The 23,340-nt window shown below is 37.3% G+C and overlaps 4 protein-coding genes across 4 annotated transcripts in view; 3 read left to right on the forward strand and 1 right to left on the reverse strand.

Annotated features, from left to right (window-relative positions):
- Positions 1 to 1,811: 1,811 nt before the first annotated feature.
- LOC116302890 (uncharacterized) lies at positions 1,812 to 4,018 on the forward strand. Its single transcript, XM_031712293.2, has 2 exons — positions 1,812 to 2,068; positions 2,434 to 4,018. The coding sequence occupies exons 1-2, from the start codon at positions 1,929 to 1,931 to the stop codon at positions 3,221 to 3,223; spliced, it is 930 nt and encodes a 309-aa protein (XP_031568153.1). The 5' UTR covers positions 1,812 to 1,928; the 3' UTR covers positions 3,224 to 4,018.
- A 244-nt stretch (positions 4,019 to 4,262) lies between these two features.
- On the reverse strand, positions 4,263 to 8,220 carry LOC116302882 (uncharacterized). Its single transcript, XM_031712281.2, has 7 exons — positions 8,019 to 8,220; positions 6,936 to 7,117; positions 6,422 to 6,539; positions 6,158 to 6,301; positions 5,788 to 6,065; positions 5,324 to 5,434; positions 4,263 to 5,003 (listed from the first exon to the last, which is right to left on the reverse strand). The coding sequence occupies exons 1-7, from the start codon at positions 8,218 to 8,220 to the stop codon at positions 4,830 to 4,832; spliced, it is 1,209 nt and encodes a 402-aa protein (XP_031568141.1). The 3' UTR covers positions 4,263 to 4,829.
- Positions 8,221 to 8,222: 2 nt separating this feature from the next.
- Positions 8,223 to 11,185, forward strand: LOC116302897 (pre-mRNA-splicing factor syf2). Its single transcript, XM_031712308.2, has 7 exons — positions 8,223 to 8,358; positions 8,477 to 8,632; positions 8,846 to 8,971; positions 9,255 to 9,372; positions 9,924 to 10,014; positions 10,366 to 10,467; positions 10,663 to 11,185. The coding sequence occupies exons 1-7, from the start codon at positions 8,344 to 8,346 to the stop codon at positions 10,826 to 10,828; spliced, it is 774 nt and encodes a 257-aa protein (XP_031568168.1). The 5' UTR covers positions 8,223 to 8,343; the 3' UTR covers positions 10,829 to 11,185.
- Positions 11,186 to 13,485: 2,300 nt separating this feature from the next.
- The window catches only part of LOC116302905 (leucine-rich repeat serine/threonine-protein kinase 1), a 29,692-nt gene continuing 19,837 nt past the window's right edge, over positions 13,486 to 23,340 (forward strand). The window contains exons 1-12 of the mRNA XM_031712317.2: positions 13,486 to 13,751; positions 15,937 to 16,147; positions 16,499 to 16,539; positions 16,772 to 16,937; positions 17,207 to 17,245; positions 17,362 to 17,476; positions 17,791 to 18,048; positions 18,525 to 18,662; positions 19,005 to 19,164; positions 19,981 to 20,209; positions 20,659 to 21,424; positions 21,945 to 22,919. Coding sequence (XP_031568177.2) covers positions 15,943 to 16,147; positions 16,499 to 16,539; positions 16,772 to 16,937; positions 17,207 to 17,245; positions 17,362 to 17,476; positions 17,791 to 18,048; positions 18,525 to 18,662; positions 19,005 to 19,164; positions 19,981 to 20,209; positions 20,659 to 21,424; positions 21,945 to 22,919 — 3,092 coding nt within the window. The 5' untranslated portion in view covers positions 13,486 to 13,751; positions 15,937 to 15,942. The remainder of the gene's footprint in view (positions 13,752 to 15,936; positions 16,148 to 16,498; positions 16,540 to 16,771; positions 16,938 to 17,206; positions 17,246 to 17,361; positions 17,477 to 17,790; positions 18,049 to 18,524; positions 18,663 to 19,004; positions 19,165 to 19,980; positions 20,210 to 20,658; positions 21,425 to 21,944; positions 22,920 to 23,340) is intronic.

Consider the following 23,340-nt stretch of genomic DNA (forward strand, 5'->3'; position numbering starts at 1 on the left):
GATAAAACTACAAAATTCGAAAAGAGCAAAAGAAATGGGTACCAATAATGTAATTTGTTTTGCATTTTTTTACAAAAAGGTAACGGTTTTGCAAGCATAAACCCGCAAGCCACTTATACGCCATTAGTCACACCTCTCCCTTCTCTAAGGGATTGGGTTCTACGATTGGACTTTTCAGTGGCACTCCTCAGTAATTCAGGTGTGGGATACTCCTGGTTCAGGTATAAGGGATACTCCTGGTTCAGGTATAAGGGATAATTCCTAGGTCAGGGTAAGGGATACTCCTAGTTCAGGTATAAGGGATACTCCTGGTTCAGGTATAAGGGATACTCCTAGTTCAGGTGAGGGATACTCCTAGTTCAGGTATAAGGGATACTCCTAGTTCAGGTATAAGGGATACTCCTAGTTCAGGTATAAGGGATACTCCTAGTTCAGGTATAAGGGATACTGCTAGTTCAGGTATAAGGGATACTCCTAGTTCAGGTATAAGGGATACTCCTAGTTCAGGTTTAAGGGATACTCCTGGTTCAGGTATAAGGGATACTCCTAGTTCAGGCATAAGGGTACTGCTAGTTCAGGTATAAGGGATACTCCTAGTTCAGGTATAAGGGATACTCCTAGTTCAGGTATAAGGGATACTCCTAGTTCAGGCATAAGGGATACTCCTAGTCCAGGCTTAAGGGATACTCCTAGTTCAGGTATAAGGGATACTCCTAGTTCAGGTATAAGGGATACTGCTAGTTTAGGTATAAGGGGTACTGCTAGTTCAGGTAAAGGGATACTCCTAGTTCAGGTATAAGGGATACTCCTAGTTCAGGTATAAGGGATACTTCTAGTTCAGGTAAAGGGATACTCCTAGTTCAGATATAAGGGATACTCCTAGTTTAGGTATAAGGGATACTTCTAGTTCAGGTAAAGGGATACTCCTAGTTCAGGTATAAGGGATACTCCTAGTTCAGGTATAAGGGATACTTCTAGTTCAGGTAAAGGGATACTCCTAGTTCAGGTATAAGGGATACTCCTAGTTTAGGTATAAGGGATACTCCTGGTTCAGTTATAAGGGATACTCCTAGTTCAGGTATAAGGGATACTCCTAGTTCAGGGTAAGGGATACTCCTAGTTCAGGTATAAGGGATACCCCTAGTTCAGGTATAAGGGATACTCCTACTTCAGGTATATGCATGCCATCTTTGGCAACTTTGCATTAAGAAAGCTTCAGCAGTTCAGTAATAGTATTTTGAAGGAAAAAAACTATAGCTAAAGTCATATAATAATAAACTAAACTCAGTAACTCAAACTTACATTAGCTTACACGACTCATGTTAGGACGTACAGGAAGACCTTCCAATGCTGTCACAAATTCAGTTTTTTCGCCTCTTTTGTACCTCAATGCCTTGCCATATAATAAATGACTCATTATCCTTGTTGGCTCGGTCCGTACCATAGAATATGGCTCCTTTTCTTCTCCACTTTTTCAACAAAAATGAAAAAAAAAAGACCTTTGTTCTTCTCTGAAAGTCTCGCTGCTGATCAAGAGGAACGTGGGCTCTGGGTATGAGAATATAAGATGTTGGGTTCCCTGTGGTCTTTCTGTCTTTTTAATTTTCAACTTAAATCGCTTTTTAACCGGTTTTTAACACCAAAAAAGCAAACAACAGCTTACAATTAGCTCTAGTTTACAATATTCATTTAAATCTCAACATAAATACGCATATAAAAACATATGATCATTCTTAGGGGGAGAGGGTGGGGGCACAGAGTATAGGGGCACCGAGTGAGACATGGGTCTAGCACCTCGTTGGTATCCAAGGAAAACAACAGCAAGAACCGACAGATTGAACGATATTTTTACCTCAAAAAACACCATAAAAGCCTTGTAAACCTCTTCTTTATTTAATACATAGACAGCTAGATTACTAATCTAGAGTATGTATATTAGTAGCATGTATAAAAAGCAGCCTTATGGCCGCGATTCGCCATATAACTGGCGACCATTGCCTTCAAGGGGAACGAAGAAACGAAATCCTGATGAAGATTTTATCCTGCGTGGAAAAAGACCAGCAATGAGGTAGATATCTCAATATTATTGATCCAACATACGTAGAAACATTATCTATTAGTTTAGGTGTACTGTGTTTGTGTGATATTGAGGGATTGGGGGTTGACTTTTGTTCAAAAATTTAAAACAATTAAGTTTACATTGTTTGGCTTAAAGCCGAAAGTGCCAAAACAATCACTTACTATTCTTCTATTATTTATTCATCTTTTTTAGAATATTTTGCTACTTGAAAACTAAACACATAAGAATTTTTTTCAAAAGTATTAATTTTTTATAGTTTGAATTTTTTTCCAAAGTTTAGCTCTTTCCTTTGTAAGACCATATGCTTATAGATGAAACCAATGTATATTTATATTTTGCTTTATTTCTCTCAGTTTGAAAGATTCAGGGTATAGGACCAATACAGACATGACAATCCGACCATCAAACACCTCCAAAAGCTTAACAAGAGCAGCGTCTGCTCCATCTGTGAGATTTCCAGATTACGAAGTCACCGCAGAAGAGTTTGATCCGAGAGATCTGACTCTAGATTTATCAGATTTTGATGACCAACCATGTGAAGAGCTCATGAGATTGCAGGATGATGGAAAATTTCTAAACCAAAGTGCAAATTCTGATTGGTTTTTGAATCCAATTCATCGCACAAAAAGCCCTCCTGTCAATTTGGACAAGCTTTCCGAGACACACCCTTTGAAAGCATCAGTACTGAAATCGACTGCACAAGGAAATATAACTAGTGAGTTTAGCGAAGACATAAGGAAGACCCCAGTGAATGCATTTGACTTGTCCATATTTAGAAATGCAGAGGAAGAAATGCTATATTCAAGGACTTTGAGTGGACTTTCTACTCCATACCGTGAGAACTTAGCACGGTTAAAAATAGAGAGACTGAAGTTAGAAGAAGAAAGAATGATAAAGAAAAAATGTATGAATGAACTAGAAAGAATAAGGGGTCCCAAACCAAGGTGGTATGAATTAAAAACGCCAGACTTTCACCGAGAAGCAAAGAAAAATAATGACATTCTCTACCACAGTGGGTATAATAATGAACTCTTGGCTTATAGAAACCAACTTTTAGAAACTCTGGGAGAAGAAAAATGCCCTAGTCAGCAAGAATCAATGCACAAGTTTTATCATAGTAAGAGCCACAATAAGACAATGTAATCATCACTTACAGGAGCAAGGAATGGTGAGATTGCAGTATGAAACTTTGAATGACCACAAGACTTGCATATTTATTGAGTGAGACGTAGGCCTTAGTTTGAGGAGACTCATATATTATCCTAGGGAACATAAGACTCTTTAAAATCAAGGAATATCTTAGTCAAATCCAACTAACTAATGGTCTGTCATCAGTGCTGCAGTTTGATTGGATGAGCTACTAATAGGCTATAAGTTATGTCCTACTAGTAGCAAAAAGTGTCGGCTTTGAAAACCAAACCATTAGAGTGCAAACATTTAATCTGTGAAACACTAATTTACTAAATAGTACAAAATAGTGCTAATTAAACAATAGAAAACAATGGAATTTGCATGAAATTGTGCTATTTGGTATTACTAAAGTTTCACGGTTATATTGTTTGCACTCTAAATTAACTTTAATTTAAAACTTGTTTAAATCTAGATATTTGACCAACTAGTTGGATTTGTTTAAAACAATTAGTCCTCTCGTCCTTGTGGCCTATGAGTCAATAGCCCATTTGGCCTCCAGCCTCCTGGGCTATTGATTAAATTGCTAAATATCTCCTGTTTTGTGAATCGCTATTCAGGACCCTTATTGAGAGTATATTATAGCTTTAGTTTGATGATCATCTTAATCTAGTGATATGCACACATATAGGAACTGTTAGTGTATGTTTATAAAATAACATAGTAAGAAACATATCCATATTTATAAAGATCCAGTTTATTACATTAGTGTACATATTTTTTTCCAGACACATTGAATACAAATGATAAATAAATAAAACCATTTTTATAAAATACGCAACAACTGGAGGTTTTTTAAAATTTCAGTTTACAGCCGTTCCCATATAGAGTGAAAATAATATACCTGTGAAATATATAGCTAGCTAACTAATTACTAACTTTGTGCTATTGTTTGCTTAAGTTGTTAAAGAAATAGGCGAGTTGTGATGGGTAAACTAGTGCATGTCTTCTACTCAAGGGCGCACATTTTTAAATATCTTTAAACACACTTACAAAAACTGAAACAATATTTTATTGTACATGCTCTTCCTTCGTATAATAGTTTGACATGTTTGCATTTTCGTATTTATTCATTTGCGTATTGAGTTGTCACTCTAGTAAACGCCTGTGCCCTTGTCATGCCTCACTGAATTCCTATTTCTTGTCTAATTAAGCGCTATTTATCTCCTATTTCATCCTAACTATATAACGGGTACATTATTTGCACTCTAGTTTCTTTTATATTTTATTGTGACGGTACCGATATATTTTTGTCTTGTCTTGTTTTCCACAACATGCACGTCACTCATATAAACACAGTGCAGTGTTTTCTCTAACAAGCTGCCTTTGCAAGCAAAAATCTGACAATTTTCATTACAAGACTATAGTCATGGCAGATCCAGGACAATTTGAAGACAGGGTGGCTGTTGCCGTGAAAGCTAGTACTGGTATGTAGCTCAGGATTGGCTGGCTACCCACCTAATCCAATCCCAGTAAAACAAAAAACTGAAACCTATTGCTATAGCACTAAAATAACCTATACTAAACTATTCTGACCCAACCTATTCTTTGAGTTCCATTTTCAATTTAGGGTCTCTACGCACATAGCTATTCCCATCCCTCCTCCGATACATAGTGCTGCCACACCCTTTTGTTGCGATGTTCGTTTAAGGTTGTGTAGCAATGTCACTAGAATTCTACTTCCCGAAGCACCTATAGGATGTCCTAATGCAATCGCTCCACCACTGATGTTAACCTGTTGAATAAAAATTAATTAAAATATAAGTGCATTAACAGAATTAATGACATCCTTTTAACCAATCGCAGAAGGTGCCATCACTGATTAATCAATTAAATCAAATTAATATTCTGGCCAAAATAATTTTTCCAGCCAAACACCAGCTGTTATACTGGTCCTCTTCACCAGTGACATGTTTCTAAATTGCTGCAGATGTGGCCAATCATCATGTCTGATCATTGCAGCCGTCATTTTTAGCCCCGAAGCAATGTCGTAGGCATGGCATATCCAAGCTATGAGATTATCACTCGCTTATATAAAATTTGCTCTACATGTACCTTGGAAGGATCAAGATTGAGTTCCTTCACCACAGCACAAGACTGAGATGCAAACGCTTCATTCAACTCAAACAAATCGACATCTTTCACTTGCCAACCAGCTTTGGACAACTGAAATAATTTATAAATATGATGAGGAGAATTATTTATTGAAAATTAATATGAAAACTTTCCACCGTTGGGCTGATCAAAGTCTGGTGTTTAATCGATCTGGAAGTTAGCTTGTTGGGTTCCGGTATGCGAAGAAAGAATTTTAACTGGAGAACCTAGAGAAAAGTACTTGAATCAAGGAAGACAATCAACAAACTGACTATTCACATCTGATGCCAAGTCCAGGAAGTAAACCTGAAACCCCAGAAGTGAGATGTAGGTGAACCACCTTTGATTTTTCCCATGCAGACAAAATGATTAGCTTGACCAAATATCTATTTTTGTCTGAGTATCAGTAAACAAATTAAACTCACTGCTTTTCTAGTTGCTGGGATGGGACCAGTTCCCATGACTGAAGGTTCAACCCCAGCCTGAGCCCATGAGATGATACGTGCAATGGGTTTGACACTTCTTCGACATGCCTCGGCAAAAGACATGAGCATAACAACAGCAGCACCATCGTTGATTCCAGAAGCATTGCCTGCCGTGACGGTACCTGTGCCATCCTGGAGAAAGCAGGACTTGAGTTGTGAAAGTCCGTCTAATGTTGTGCCGTGCCTGGGAAACTGGTCTTCTGTTACTTCTGTTGTTGCTACAAGATTACAAATACAATTATTATTTAACTTTTATTTTATTTTAATTGAACTTCAAAGAGAAACATCTTCAAATTAATTTAGGAATTACCTTTTCTGGACTTCACTTGCACAGAAATAATCTCATCTTTGAAATAGCCAGCCTTCTGAGCTGCCTCTGTACGCTGTTGTGATGTGAATGAAAATTTATCTTGTTCATGCCTGGAAATTCCCCATTGCTTGGCAACATTCTCAGCTTCAAAAGAAATTAGAACAGTTTTAGCTTAGAAAAATATTATTATAAAGTGGCTTCTCAAGCCCCTCTAGCTGTTGGTTACTATTATGAATTGTTCTGCAGCTATTCCTCCACCTTTACCTGTAATTCCCATGTGATATTTATGAAAGGCATCAATCAAGCCGTCTTTTAGCATAGTATCTACTAGTGTTACATCACCAAACTTCACTGGTGACCTCATATGACAACAGTGAGGTGCCTAAAGAATGATATCAAGAAAATTAAATAAATATATATGGTAACATTGATGAAATTTTATTTACAAACTAGGAAAGAAGTATATAGAATAATTAATCATTTGTAACTAGCTCAAAGGGGAACGTTGAAGAAAAATCAGAGTTTCTGATAGAAATCAAACCCATGAGCTTCTGGATACTGGTCAGATGCTCTACCACTGAGCTCCAGAAAGACTCATGATGAATAGTCATTTACTGGGCATTAACATTATAGCATGCATGCAATCCCATTTCTTGTACTATACTTACATGTGCCGTTTGCATTATTTGCATTATTTATTTGATTATTTTTCCTTTACAACATCAAAATGCATGATCTTTGTTTAGAAGTATCTCTATATTGCTCATAGAAACTGTACCTGACTCATGCTTTCTTGTCCCCCGGCAACAACAACTGAAGAGTCTCCTGTTGCTATAGCTTGGTAACCAAGGGCAACAGCTTTTAATCCAGAGCCACACAACATGTTTACACCATATGCCGGCACTGTTGGAGGTATCCCAGCATTCATTGCTGCTTGCCTTGCAGGTCCTTGACCTTGACCTTGAATGGCAAGCATATTTGTTAAACTGCCAAATGAATGTTAAAATTCATCCCCACCCATCCCCTATAGATACAAAGAAAATTGCAATGATATTGAGTCAGGGTGGGAGATATGTCAGGGTGGGAGATATAAGTTTTTGTTGCTGTTTTGTCAGCTATATATGCAACTTTAGTCCCCTTTACCATGATTGGGCATAATCTTTTCCCACTTCAGAACATTAGCCTGCGCTGCATCCGGAATTTTCTTTCGTGACTTTACGAGTAAACGTTCGGAGGCACGCAGGCTACAGAACATGTGTCTGAGAATAAAATTATTTGACTGAGTTGTATCCATATTCATATGTCTTTTAATGTGTAGCAATTAAAACAAAAAAATGGTACTGAAGGGAATGATACATGGTCTGAATCGAAAATGGGACAAATTATGCCCATGGTAAGGGTCTATTGCAAGGGCAGATCCAAGGGGGTTGGGTGACTAGCCACTCCCCTTTGGAGTTGAAAAATAATAAGAATAAAGGACAAGGTAAGACCAAAAAATGATGCTATGTGATGCTTTTCTAGGTAACAGTCATCACCCTTGAAATCATTCTGGATCTGCCACTGTATGGCTCCCTCGTATATGTACAAATTGTTTGTTGCTTGGATTCTAATCAAGTTTTGGGTAAAAGATACCACAACATAAAACAACCGGGAAAAGAGTCTGCGATAAAGATGAATAATGTAAAGGAACAAGCAAGATGTCCCCCTCCCCCCCTCCACCTCACCCTTCAATCAGTGCTCCGTTAATAAAGGGTATTAAAAGCTAATATACCAAACTCAAAAAAAAGTTAAGGAATTGCTAAAACTGCCAAATGTCGAGGAAGCACAAAGTACATGCCATACTAGAATGACGACAACTAACCTGCAGTATAAACCTGCCCCAATATCACCTCTGACACGTCACAAGGGGACACCCCTGACCGTGATAACACTTCCTTTATCACTAGCGTCCCTAATTCATGTCCTTGTAGCGAACTAAGGTCACCATTGAGTGATCCTACTGGAGTCCTTACCGCACTAACAATTACGATATCCGTGTCTTTGTATGATCGGGAACAAGCCATTTCTTTGATTTACTTCTTCAATGTTTTCTTTTGTCAATTTCAACTATATGAGCCCGCGTGACAGTAGACCAGCGGATTCACTTTTCAACCGCTGTATATGAAAACTGTGGGCTCATATTCAAGATGGCGTCTAACAAAGTAAGTACGGAAATCAAAACCACAAATAATTTTCGCTTTTTTTCTGTGATTAAGTGAACTGATCACCGATTATTTGTTAGTGATGTTTAATGTGTTTAATTGTGATGTATTGTCGTAGATTTCAGCGGAGTTGGATGATGTGGAGGATAATGGCGAAGCAAATACTTCAACTGCGTCATCGTCGTCTCTCTCGCCTTCATCGTCTTCTTCTTCTTCAATTAGCAACAAAAGAGCTGAAAGAATGAAGCGATTGAAGGAACTACACTTGAGAAGGGTTAGTCAGTTTTCGAGATATCTATGTATTCGTCTTGTTTCTCTTCTTATTGTATTGTTTTTAGAGTTATATATAGAAAAATGGCTTGCTTTTATATATCATGTACTGTTGTCACTAATTACGACATACGACACTCTGTTTACACGCATGAAAACTCTACGAAATATGACCAGTCTATTATAGAACCATCTTCAATTTATATTTCTTTTAAAGAATGAAGCAAGAAAAATGAATTATCAAGAAGTTGCTGAAGAAGACAAGAGGAACAAGCTGCCATCTAATTTTGAAGCTAAACAGAGGAGAGTGGAGTGGGAACTTCAAGAAGAAGAGGCCAGAAAGGTATTAAAATACATGTATTCTTCATTCCTCTTCGTTCTGACAAAGGAATAATACTCAAGAAAATAACCCTTGGTCTGATATCAGGACTAAAAATAATGGCTGTTCAGTCACCGGCAAATTAGCTTTTTCTCGATTATACTCGATGTTACTGTTTAAAATGACTGGTTACAAATTACAATTCTTGCTGGACATCGTCAGATGCCTGTAGTTACTATAAGCCATGGATACAGGCCTCAGAAAAAGGTGTATAAATTTTTATTAAAAAGGAATATATTTCCATTAGGCTGCCGAGGACAGAGGAGAGGATTATGACAGGACAAAGATGTTACAAATGACGGCTGATGAAGCTGAAAGAATGGAAAGGAAAAGAAGGAAGAGAAATCCTGATCAAGGATTTTCAGGTTAGTATTTAAAGTGATAAAGAAAATACACTATATTTGTCTATTATTGAAGACAAAATTCAAGACCAAAAATATAGCCAGCCTTAAATCCAGCTGTTATGTAAAGAATGTAAAACTTGAAGAGTAGCATTGCTTTCAAATAATTATATCCCACTCACATTAATGGTATCTATGAAGTACCATTTACAGACGTTTCGGACCAAACAGCGTCATAGTAATTTAGGGGAAAAAATTCTGTCGTGTCAATTTCCCTTAACTTGAACATTGTATTCAATACACCAATGCAGTCCCAAGTAGTAACCACTATAGTCATTATCATACCACTAACTAAGTATGTTTCGCACTTCAATATTTGATATCATTTTTTCGATGTACAAACTCCACCTATCAAAACATCGAGGTGACATGCCAATGTCTAATTGGTTAACAATAAAGAGCTCAATATTAATTTGTCAAAAAGTTGTCAAAGAGGGCTTTGTTTTTTAATAATTTTTGCTTTATATTTTTGTTGCATTTTTACTAAATTTTGATGTTTTTTCATGATATCTTAGATTATGCCCAGGCACAACAAAGACAATACAACAGACTTGTTAAGCAGTTGAAACCTGACATGGGAAAATACAGCAAATTGAAAGATGAAGTGTAAGTAATAGTGTTCTTTATTGATCAACTATTATCACCAAAAAAAGTGATCATTGTTTGATTTCATTTGTTCTCTTTTCTATCCTTCCTTTCTTCTTTGATCCCCTTTTTTAATGGGGAATCAAGTATTGTCTAGTGGTGACTAGTGTACTCACTTCACCCCTTTGGAGTCGAACTTGTTGGGTCTCTTTGTTGACTGCAAGATCTTTCTCCAGCTTTCCTCTGTCTTGAAACACATGCTAAATTTCAGTAAACATCAGTGATGAGTTTTAGCCATGACTTGGATCTTCCCAGAGGTTGTTAGAATTAGGCTTTTTTTCTTTAGTTACTGAGTGACATTTCTGTTTACAGAGGTGAAGAACTCTATCCAACTGTGGATAACCTGAACTATGGTGGAGAGGGAAAAGTACCGGAAGAAGCGATTGATAGAATGGTCGACGACTTGGAAAAACAGTAAGTTACAAAACACTTTCATTATTTTTTTATGTAACACTACATTTTTACACTTATCCAAGCCATGTGTAGCCTCTTAATGCTAACTCTTAATGAAAACAAATTGACATTTTTATGTAAGAATGTTACCTTATCTTGAATCCCATATCAGTATAACAAACATTCTAATAAAACTTTTTTCTTTTCCTGCGATAGAATTGAGAAGAGATCCAAGTTTAGTCGAAGAAGAGCTCACTATGATGATGCAGACATTGACTACATTAATGAGCGTAATATGAACTTCAACAAGAAACTTGCTCGTTATTATGATCCATTCACTGCTGAAATCAAACAGAACTTGGAAAGAGGAACTGCCGTGTAATGATATTAAACTTGCAGAGTTCATATCTGACTACCTGTAGCATTTTATACTGCAACTACTTCAACCAGAGCCACTTGACAGTTAGATAAGAGAACCAATTAAAATGTAGAATGAAAACAACACATTCCAACTTTGGGTAGTAGAGCCAATCATAAACCTTGACCGCACGAGTATTGTGATTTGACCCTGGTGTTCTGCGTAAACGTGATCATTTTCTCATGGAATAAAGAGATATCGCTGTCTAAGTGGCCCCAGTTATAGTGGCTGCACTGTAACCTATTTGATGTAAGGCACTTGTAAATATCATAACTATGTGTGATGTCAGACAAGTCTGATAATAAACCACCACTCAACAGACATTAGAAACCTTGCTTTATTTGTTTTGACTTCTTTACTATCTTTAAGGGTCAAAAGGCCTTCAGGAATTATACATGATCACTCAGTTGAATGTGTGGAAAACCTAATACATAGAATATAGGAATAGAATAGATCAGAACAGAATATTGAATACGCTAGTATAAACAGACCGAGACTAGTATTGCAAATGATGCATTCTGATTGGCTAAGCTATTCTTGTGGTCAATTTCCTATATCAGTATAGAGCTATTGCTCTTATGGTCTGCTCAGCTATGCCTACATTTTGCGGTTTCATTGAATCACGGACAAATCATGTGCTGAGTCTAACTGCAACATAGTAGAAACTGAGAATAGCTGGCTTGCAATCATTACCAAGAGAATGAAATAACAAGACATGCTGCCTTCTTGGATGATATAACAATAGAGACTAGCTAATGAGGAATCTTTTGTTAAATTCATCCAACATGGTGGCTGTGAAAACTATCAATAGGAAGCGAAGGAAAGAGAATAGAATGGAATAAGGTAAAACAAATAGCTTGATGATGCTGTTCTGAAACGATTGCTATAGTATTTTATCTTTCTCTGATACAGTTCAAGTTCAGATATACAATCGCCATGTAACATGCAAGTCGATACCTTTATGAACCAGTGGTGCAGTGAAGTAGAACACCCAATCTACTTGATTTCTAAATATTTATAGTCCAGCTATTTATAGCATAATGAAACTTTGGTATCATATAACTCTAAGAAAAACAAAAAATCAATATATATTTTCCATACTTTGATATATTTCTTAATTTTCAAATTTAAATCATTATCTTCTAACCTAAAAATCTTTGAAAAACGCGTCTGGAGAATCGATGGAAAAATTTCGTGCAGGGATAAAAAAATCGTGTCTTGAAGCACGTATGCCTGTAATGTACATCAAACCATTCAAAAACAATGGAAATTTTTCTCTGGAAACTGCTTAAACGCTAATAAAACACTATCCAGAGTATTTACTAGTAATAGAGGACACTTTAAATAGCTTTAAAGGCTATAAAGTATAAATGTAGGTTTTCGGATCGGAGGAAAAGTTAACTTCTTTGTTTAAAATCGCTTTGACCAGAACTTGTCCATTTCAAACTGCTTGTAAACAAACTTTGAAATTCAAGAAATGTCGATAAAAAACGGCCAATGTTCGTTAAGTTTTGTGAATTAATCTTCCCCATTACATCTTGCTGTGGGTATCCTTGTTATGCTGCAGGCTAAGAGATTTTTACAGTGTTTTTTGGCCTCGTTTTGTGAGTTAGCGTCCGGCATGAGATTTTTCCCGCCATGGAGCTCTTCGTGTTCTCGTTTTTTTCTCGCTCGTTTAGCGACATAATCAAGTCCATATGAGCTGTCCAGAGTGTTCAAAACATAAGATTCCTTCCTGTGATAGGCGACTAATTCTTTTTCAAGCCAGGTATTGAATTCTTTATTTCTCTTTTCATCGTCCATCTTGACTCTTTGATTATATGATCACTCTGAATACATTACAAATACATAGCGGCTTGACTTCCGGCTATTACAGCGCTCGACTTCCGGTACGAATTGGCGGTAATTATTTTCTCAATTTTGAGCCTATACATCTTGTCAGAGAAACGGCAGTATTTTTAACGCTGTGGTTAGGGAAGATACGTTTTTTGGGGGGGAAAGTTTGGGGTGGGGGGCTCTGAGAATGAGGTTGAATTTTTGTGGATGGTCAAACCTTTTTTATTTTCACGAAAGCTGTTTTCTTTTTTCCTTGTTGACTTGTAATACTAATACTATAATGAAATGTATAAAATGAGTGGTGATAAATATGATTGAATGCGGAATAACCATGGGAAAAATTATCATAGTAAAGTATACTAATGTATAGGAAGATATAATACATGATGGTGAGCTTTCTAATAGTAAACCAGGAAAACCAAGAGAATGAATGGATACTCGGTTTGGAAAATGGAATATATGGAAGTGATCTGGCAACTCTATTTGTTTCATCCATAACGTACTATGCTTTTCATTTATTTCCGGTATTACACTCCCAATGACAACTAACTCACTTGAGGGAGGTACAGAGTAGTAAGAATTACAACACATTTTTGAACACTATCGTTAAATATATATTTACTAGTCCTTCAGTAATCTGTTTTCATTTAAAAGCGTTTTTGGTATGAAGAATATAAGTAAGTTTTTTTGGGTTCTTAGTAGATAGCCTATAAAATGTTTTTTGTCATTTCTGTCCTCCCTTGTAAGTATTGTTATTGTTCTGGTTCTAGAACGAGTGTGCCAGAAGACAGGCCTGCGTTGGTGTCTTCAATCATTGACCACGAAAAAAACACCAATTTTCGTGATGTGATTCACTCTTTCTTATACAATCTGCATTTCCTAGGCAAGATAAGAACTCAAATTATCGCTCTGTCGACGGAAAATGCTTCAAGAAGCTTTCAAAATTGAAAAAACAAAGGTTTGAACACCAAAATTGTGTTGGAATATGGGAGCATTTCAATCAAAACACACACCAATTCGACGTGTTTTTTCCCAGTTTGGATAAAACCAGGTATGTATTTCAGATCATATTACTTGAATTACTTTGAATACTGTGGATAATAAGAGTCTTTATTCTTGTGGTGATAATTCTCGGGAATATTTTTAAGACAGCGAGGCCATGATCTTCAACATGTTCACATGTCGCATAAACGCGCGATCATTATCAGTACAAACATCTCACAGCTTTCAAAAAAAAATCAAGTTATTATTCCATCGTGAAACCTTCTTTCTCTAGTATAGACTTCCATATAGTTTTAAAGCCACTTTTCTGGTTAAAATTTGAAGAATTGAGTTCAAACTTGTTTGATGAGACTGACAGTACAGCTTCTATAAATATGGATATCGTTCAGACTCTCATCTTATGCTTGTTGATCGGTATTATTGCCATCCATTGAAGATTCTCATTGAAGTGGAACTAAATTTTTAACAACAATCATTGCTTGACACCATGGCAAATCTTTGAAATATAGGGGCTTTTATTAGTTGAAACGAAAATTTCGGCATTGTTTTGGACTTGACGTGCAATACTTTACTTTAAATGTCTTGTTAATTTCATCCGTAGAGAAATTGCTATAGAGCTTACTTTTTTTTCGGGGGAAAAAAATGAAAAAGAAAAGTCTTGAATAAAATCCTATATTTAACTTGAACTTTGATCATCACATAAAAATGCGATATTTGAGATTTCCTATTTCTACTTCATTCTAGAAAAAATTTGATCTCCAGCGAATCCTTGCGCAAAAATGTATAATGGCGCGCAACTTTCTGATACATTTTTCATCCGATAATTTATACGAAGAAAACCTCAAATTTTCATTCTGTTTTACTATTCCTCAAGATGGTTTGTGTATGGTGTGATTTTCTTTTTTATGTTAAATATTTAATGGGGTAAGAGCGTGGTGCTTAGCCAGGGATGACAAGTACACTGTAGATAGATTAAAGAAATATGTTTTAATCTCGATATAAAATTTGTAAGATAATGTAATTTCTCTGGGAACTCCCTATTCAATGCAAAAAAAGCTATTTGAATGCACGCGATCGCTGTATTGTCCCTATCTCAGCAGTGTAAACAGAGAATTGAGCTCCAAAAATTATGCATCAAATATTGTTTACATTAACGAATGTATTTATAAATAATTGGATAATCGCTGTGGGCCTGTCAAGGGGATTAGGTATCCAACCAATGAATTAAAAAAATGCGATCACTTCCATCTTCAGAAATATCCCTTGATTGGAGCAGTTTTTAGACTAATATCTTTGGATTTCTTGAATTAAGTATGAGTCATGCTGGTAATAGTATAGTGCTTTCTGAAATTATTAATTAACATCTGACAGTCCATGTTCGATTTCTCTTAATTAAAATCCAAAATGGGGATATGGATTCAATGGTATTAATTTGTGATTGGCCTATTAAGCATATATTTACCTCCAGCGACACAAGAAATGAGATGAATTTAATGGAGAATGGCTTGGTAACCAAGGAAACAAAGGGACAAGAGAAAGGAGAGATAAAAGAACAAACATAAATAATTTCTTAAAGACATTCAAAATTAAGTAAATTTCCTAGGAATGTGTTACACTGATGTCACGCAATGTTGCCTCACTCAAAAATGGTATTGAGTGACACCAGCAATGGTATACATATTGACTACCTTAAGGTATATCTGTATAAGACCCTTTATTGTTTTTGAAAAATGTTTGTTGCCATGGCATTCAAATGGTTTACTATTCAAGCTCTTGAATTGGTTAATTCACCTTTTCAGCGCTAGCTGTCACGGGGTATAAATTGTTTTAGTTTATGTTACTGTCACCAAAACGTTTGAACATTGTTTTTGAATTTCTGTACAAATGTACTGACTCTAAATGAACTATTTACTTGGTTAATGTTTAGTTAGTTCTCTAAATACAAGTAAATGATCATTTTTCTAGCTTGATAGAAGCTTTTCTTACAGGTGTTAAGAGAGCTAACTAAAGAAATCTACCTAAATTTTCTCTTTAAAGTCAGTGAATTTGTATGGAAATCCGAGAACGATGTTCGAACTTTTTGGTGACCGTAACACAATCCAAGCTAGCGCCAAAAAGGTGAATTAATTTTAAAGCTTTCTGATTGGTTCAGAGAAAATCCATTAGTGGGTTGTACTCCTGGTGTGTTGAAATCGATCTCATAAAAACTAGTCAATCATCATTTCTTTTTTTAGACATCTATGGCCATACCAGTGTTTTCATATCCTGGTGAACTGTTGCACCAGGCAGCCATCTTTGATCAGAGAGACTTCCTCAAATCTTTACTTCAGTCTGGTGTTCAGGGCGACGCTAACTCCAAGGATCCCAGAGGACTCACGCCAGTACACACCGCTGCTCTGCATGATAGCGCTCAGTGTCTGGAGGAGTTATTAGGACCATGGAAAGGTAATAACTAGATAAAGATCGATAGTAGTGACCTGTGTAGTGGATTCTGTTATGGAGTGTATGGTTGTTAAGGAAGGGAGGGGGGAAGGGGGGAAGGGAGGAAGGAAGGAAGGAAGGAAATAAGAAAAGAAAGAAAAAAGGAAAGATGTAAGGAAGGGAAGAATGAAAGGTGAGAAGGAAGATGTAAGGAAGGGAGGATAGAAGATAAGGAAGGGTAGATAGCAGGGAGGGAATGAAAAAATATATCAACTCTTATTTTAAGGATTATGTCAAGAACCTCTAATTGATAGAACATTAATTCATTATAATTACCTAGTTTATTCAACCTCTTCATATGTCTGTTTTCTTCAGGGGATCCCAATGCAGTCTCTGGTCCACAAGACAACTGCTCAGTGAGTATCATAAGACAGTTGGTGCTAATAAACTGAACAAAAGAGAGTGTGCAACAGATTCTGGCATGATGCCATAATACATATGTCCTGTTTTATTTATAGCTGCTGTGATAACTATGAGAAGTAGGTTGCAATGATTGTGGCAACAGTTTTGAGACATGATCTTGTAGTACATCCCTCAACTTGTAAGAAATGTTGCATTAAACTGCTAACTATAACTTATGTCTTCTAGACACCTTTACATCTTGCTGCAAGAAATGGCCACCTGAAGTGTTTGAAACTCTTAGTTGACAGCAAAGGTGATGTTTCAAAGAAGAACAAGACTGGCAAGACAGCAAGAGAGGTTGCCATAAGTGAAAACCACTATGAATGCGCAGACTACTTAAAGAATGTAGAAGGTGAGTTGTCTTTAGAATTGTTTATTATTAACATATTGTTATATGCTTGCTCTCATTGGTAGATAAGTGTGCTATATTGGTTTACAGAGCATAAATCTGTGTGCTCACAGGCTGCTTTGCAAAGATGTATATAAAAATATCATCCACCCACCCACCCATCAACTGATTTTCTTGAGTATTATTTCTTTGATTACCAGTAAAGCTTGATATGAAGAAGAGAATATAGGAATAGCACTATGAATAAAAATGCTTCCACTTTCATTTTTCAGAAATACAAAAAGCTGTCAGGGAAGAAGAGTGTTGCCAAGGTAAGATATTAAGTACTGGGTTTCAATGAGTTTTTAAAATTCTTTCATCTCATTAGCTACTCCAAGTGTTTGATGACAAACACTAATGCTTTCTAATCATTCTTGCATCTTTGCAGAACTTTTTCTTGCCTGTACTATTGGGGATTTTGAGAAAGTTTCTACATTAATACCTGAAATTAGTCAGATCAACGTCAACCGACTGTTCCATGGAGGCAGTACATTACTTTACAAGTAAGTCGGTACTGTCACAATATAGCACGCACTGTGATTGGTTATTTTTGCACATGCTTGCATTTATAACTCAAAGGATTACGCACTGATGTGATAAAGAAATGCAATTAAGATTTTGTTAGAGAGGAATAGAAATTTCTCTGGTTTTTCTCTGGGCTTGTCAGTTTTTCTTCCTCTCAAAATTAACTTTTAAAATCTAGTTACATCTTGCATCAATTGCTTCAGTCATGAGCCTATGGCTTGGGTGACTGAGCATTGACTCCCTGCACATACATTTAATATTCATTTTACTTTCCCAAATGCTTTTTTCATAGGGCTGCACATAATGGACATTTAGAAATTGTACAACTTCTCCTAAACCATGGTGCCGATGGATCTGCTAACACCTACACAGGAATAACACCATTATATGCGTCATGTTTCAATAAACATGTTAAAGTTACAAAGCTTCTAGCCCATGCCATGCCACATCATGTAAACACACCTACCAAGATGGAACACTCAACACCTTTGCATGTAGCGGCAGGGGAAGGTAGTGTTGACATCGTCAAAATACTCATGCAGGCGCCAGAGTAAGTAATAAAGAATAAAAAGACAACTGTAAATAAATCTTGATTGCTGTTTGGTAGGGGGTGTGGTTTATGAGAGTGCACGGCATATGCGCACACTTTTTTACTCATCATTTGTATCCAAATTAACAGCTACTTCAATTTGTATTTTACAAAAGAATAAATAAAGCTTGTTTGCTTGCTGTTTTGTGTGTAGTTAAAAAGCATGCTAGGACCGGCAAAACATGAGGGAAGTATTTTCAAGTTCTCTCCTATGAGTTTTGTCAGGGGTGCTTGCTCTATTTCTTCAATAGGAAACTTGCGCTCATGCCGTGCACAGTTATGAAGCATGACTCAAACTCAATAGCTTGATTCCAAGATGTAGTGATCACTGTATGTCAAAAGTATCACGTGCAGCCATGAGAGCAACGAAAGGAGGGCAACACTGTTTTGTATTCCAGAGATACTAATATTGTTAACTAATCCTTTTCTTACTACAGGGAGGGGACTAGTCCTATGCTGTGTAATGGCATCGACATCAATGCTCGTACCTCAAGTGGTATGACACCCCTTCATCTTGCTGCATCAGGCGGCCATGCTGAGGTGGCCAAGTTGCTGCTCGAGGGGAAACATTGCTGGTGGGTGAAGAACTTCTACTGATTTATATGTAAACCATAGGGGATAGGGTCAAGATACAGACTTCTTTACCTTGGGCGTAATGTTGTCCTAATACAGATCATGTGTCATTCTCTTGAGAATAATATTCTTTGCTTTAGTTGTATCCATATTCATGTGTCTTCTCATGTGCAGTCATTAAACAAAGAAATGATACTCTAGGGAATAACGTGTCATTTGCAGTTAGAAGCACACACTACATAACCACTAATATTGATAATTGTATTCCATTTTTTGACCAATAGAAATGCTGTGGTTATTTTACACTAGTAATAATATTTATGCATTCAAAAATATTTCTCCAGCATTCCTCCATGCTCTGCAAACGTCGGAATCGAAATCAACGCTCAAAGCATCATGGGACGTACTCCACTCCACGACTCCATTACCGTGGGACAGAGAGACATCGTGAAGATCCTGCTAGAGGCAGGGGCTGATGTCAACCTATCTTATAATCCTGATCAAGTAAGTGACGGTTACTAGGGGTGGAATGGGTAGGGAGAGGGTGAGGCAGACGTATATAAACTTACACCCTCCCCCTCAGAAACGTTATATCGCTGTTTTCTGATATGAATGGGTTTGATTATGAATTGTAACCAAAAAATTCAAATCTGTATGTTTATTCAATTATTTTTAAAACCAAAAAAAAAAGACGAAAATAAAAAAGATATAAAACAAAGCTTTAGTAGGCATACGTTTGAGGTCACCCATCCAGGTACTAACCTCCCTTAACCGGGCTTGACTCACTATTAATGAAGACCAAGGTTTTCCAACTGGACCACGGTTCCAGATGAATCAGCATTACAATAGCCATGAAAACAATGCACTGAATAGACTAGACTTTTAACATCAAATTATCAACCGATTCCGTGCGTGGCAGAGATGCAAGGGATTAGCCGATATGGTCTGGGGGCCGGCTGGTCTCTCCCCTGATGCTTCGGCTAGAACATTTTCTTGCGTAATTCGTACACCCAAGGGCAGAAGGATTTAATCGCCGTCAGGTCCGAAGTCCATACGCCGCCTCAGCTCTGCGGATGTCTCGGGGGTATGGCAAATTAGAATCGAGTTTATTTTTGATTTCTGGCGGACGTGAGTTCAAATCTTACCGTAGACAGATTTTTTAAAATTCTTTTTTTCTTTTTTCATTTTGCCTTCATATTCATCGGTAGTAATTTCTGTTTATATGGAACTGCGAGTACTTTCTACCCAAATTGGCGTTTCACACACTCCAAAGTGATGATTTATACGTAACCAAGGTTTCTTATTATATTTTCTGTCTAGATATCGTACACTCAAGAACCTAAGAATGAGATATCACGCGTTGTGCAAAAACTGGCTGAAGATGTGCGCGATGAGGAAAAGACACCGCTTGGTATCGCGTGTGCTCAGGGTGACCTTGAGGTGGTTAGAATCCTAGTCGAAGCAGGCGCAGTAGATATTGGGAACACATGCGTGGAGAAAGCTTCAAAGGCACTTCATCACTCTCTGGTACACATCCTACTTAGTAAAGGTAAAGAATGGTTTTCTTTAGTTATATTCTCTACTTTCACATCCCCATAATGAGTTGCGTCTTTGGGGGGTAACCAATCAAAAAACTGTCCCAAAATGTATTGACTTACAAAAAAATGTTTAAAATTTACCTTAAACGCCTTCAAGCTTCTATCTTTTTCTGTTTTTTACTTCTTCATTTTATTTTTGGATACTAAACAAGGTATTGTCAATATTGTCTGACCAGCCTTCAGCAAAATAAGTGGGTTTTTACCCTCTGGTTACCCCCCAAAGACACAAAGTATTATTGGGATGTGAAAGTAGAGAATTAAAATTATCAGGCAACAACACGGGTTGTCTTAAGCCCTTCATTTCATTTTTTATTTTTTAAACTTGCACGTACCTTGTAAGCGTGTCGTGTGCATTAATATTTTACAATCATTTACGAAATGCTTTGCATTTGACTTACAGGTGTCAATGTTGATAATGAGCACAAACTACCCCACCCCTCCCGTGGTAGTCACGCCGAAGAAGTCTGGAGACTAAATTCGAATCCTATCTGCATCGTGTGGAATGGAATGAAACTCAACCAAATACACCCACAATGGATCGTTGACGCTGCTAAGCAAATCAACCCGCAAGTGGCTTCGGGAAACGTGGGGTTGCACCCAGTATTAAAAACAATTACAAGACTCGATATCTCAGGCAACGCCCTTAATAAACTACCTCTAATAATCTTTCAATTACCGTCTTTAAAAGTGTTAAATATTTCTGAAAATTCACTGAATTCTCTACCGACGCTCCACAATGGTAGAGTTCGGACGCAGCTCGGGAATACTTCGGGAAATCCTATTAAGTTCCATTCTTGTGATAATATAACGGATCGTGTGACTGAAGAAATAGAAGATAGTGACTTTAATTACGCTGAGTCCAGTTGGAATTGCCCTCATTTAGAAGAGATTGAGATGCACCACAACTCTCTTCCTTCTCTACCGACCTGTATATTTGAATTACCAACTTTACGGTTCTTGAATGCGTCGTATAATGATATAGACAGTTTGCCCTTCGCCATGTGGTTCTCGCCGATGCTCAAGACTTTGGATCTAAAGGGAAATTATTTAAAGACATTGCCTTTGAGTGACGAAACAAAGAAAAAGGCACAGAAAGCAGGACTAAAGACCTCAACTTTACCAAGACCTCGGCATGTGTCGAAGAGTAGAGACGATTTAAGTAAACAGTAAGTAAAGTTATGTTTGGAAGTGATGTCTATAAGTGTTTTTGTCTTGCCATGTTTGGTATTGTTTATACCCAAGCTACACCAGAATGCATCTGCATGGTTTGGAATGTTGTGTGATAGTAAACTTGGTGCATTTTGGTCTAGATTGGGTGCAACCACCTTTCGTTTACAATATCTTCCTGCATGCATCCTGTTTTTCTAATCTCAATGCGTATTCTGGTTTAGTTTGGGTACGAATACCTTTTTTCATCATACTTTATATTGTGACGATTGTTCCCAAGCTACACCAGAATGCTTCTTATTGGCTTGTAGTGTGATAGTCAAACTAAAAGCCAAACATGTTGCATTCTAGTCTATCATGGGTATTTATTTCTTGTTTATCATGCCTTGTATAGTATTGTTTTACCCAAGCTAGACCAGAATGCACTTTGCTTGTAGTTTGATAGCAGGCATGGTGAATTTTGGTCTAGCTAAGGTACCTACGTCTTATTTCTCGTACATTATATGATGTATACTATAGGTTAATCCCTGAGCAAGAAGGTGGACCCAGTGAAGAGAAACCATCAGAGACGAAAAAAATAAGCGCAGACGGATCGAAACCTAAGGACGATCATGTACCACAACCAGCCAAACCACAACACCTAAAGATCTTCTGCCATAGTAAACTATGGGGTAAGAATGGAGTAGAAGAGCTTGAGGACTCCGACGAAGACGAAGACGAGATTGAACAAACACGAGGACATGCGTTACTTAAACTTGATTTATCACACAACCAATTCAAAATAATCCCCTTGGGCCTGCCTTGCCTGGCAACGAATCTACAGACTTTGAATTTATCTAATAATTATATATTTGAGGTCAAAACATTGGCTTATTTTCCAACGTCTTTGGCGTCATTAGACTTGTCGAACAATCGTCTGGAAGAAATGTCTCCTCTCTCTACGGAGTTGCCAGTTAAACGGTGTTACGCAGTAGTCGAGAGGCAGAGGGGTGGGCTAGGAATGAGTACAAGACCGAGGAGCGCAAGTAAAAGTTCACTTAAAGGCCGCGCTTGTCGGCATCAAAGACACCGCACTCTACCAAATCTGAAGCGTCTGGATGTTAACAATAATAGCATTAAAGAAATGACATTTTCAAAGATGGAAGCTAATGTAACGTCCAACACTCCTACCAGGAGCCAGACTGGGTCTAAGTATGCAGCGTGGTTTGCTAGTACAGCTAATGCTAGTACAGTTATCTATCCCAGTCTACAGTCGTTGAATCTAAGCGGGAATCCCTTGGTAACGTTGCCCAAGACTATAGGCCTTTTGAGCAAGTTGGGATCCCTGCATATTTCGAATACCGAGGTTTCAAAGCTGCCACCGGAGATTGGGCTCTTGTCTGATTTATGGGATCTACAGTACCTGGGTCTAACACTACAGGATATTGAAGCTAGTGTATTGGAACGAAAGAAGACTAAAGATCTTGTTAGTTATCTGAGATCGGTGCTGGAAAGGTATGTAGAACATGCGTTGTAATGATCATCCGCTGACCAAAAGACTAGCTGCACTAGTTGCATCCTTGGGGTACAGTGTCATGGGCAACAATGTCGTGCATCTTGTCACGCAACATTGCATTAGTTCCAGAGTAGTGTCACGCATTTTACTACTTCGTGCTCAAACAATAAACATTTTCACATGTTGCGTGATGTTTTCCCGTTGCAGACAACATGTCTTTCTCTTGACAATAAGACTCTTAGTTTGAGCTGTATCCATATTCATGTGTATTCCCATGCGCAACTGTTAAACAAAGAAATGTTACTCAAGGGAATGACACGTGGTCTAAAATGGGAAAACATTACGCATTAACATTTTGTATAAGTATATATATTTTTTGCTCCAACTTTGCGCAACAATGAGAATTTCTTTGTTGCGCGC

This window comes from Actinia tenebrosa, unplaced genomic scaffold (genome assembly GCF_029948245.1).
Source record: "Actinia tenebrosa isolate PJP-AT-01 unplaced genomic scaffold, QUT_ActTen_1.0 PGA_scaffold5__44_contigs__length_20552954, whole genome shotgun sequence".
NCBI classification, from domain to species: Eukaryota; Metazoa; Cnidaria; class Anthozoa; order Actiniaria; family Actiniidae; genus Actinia; species Actinia tenebrosa.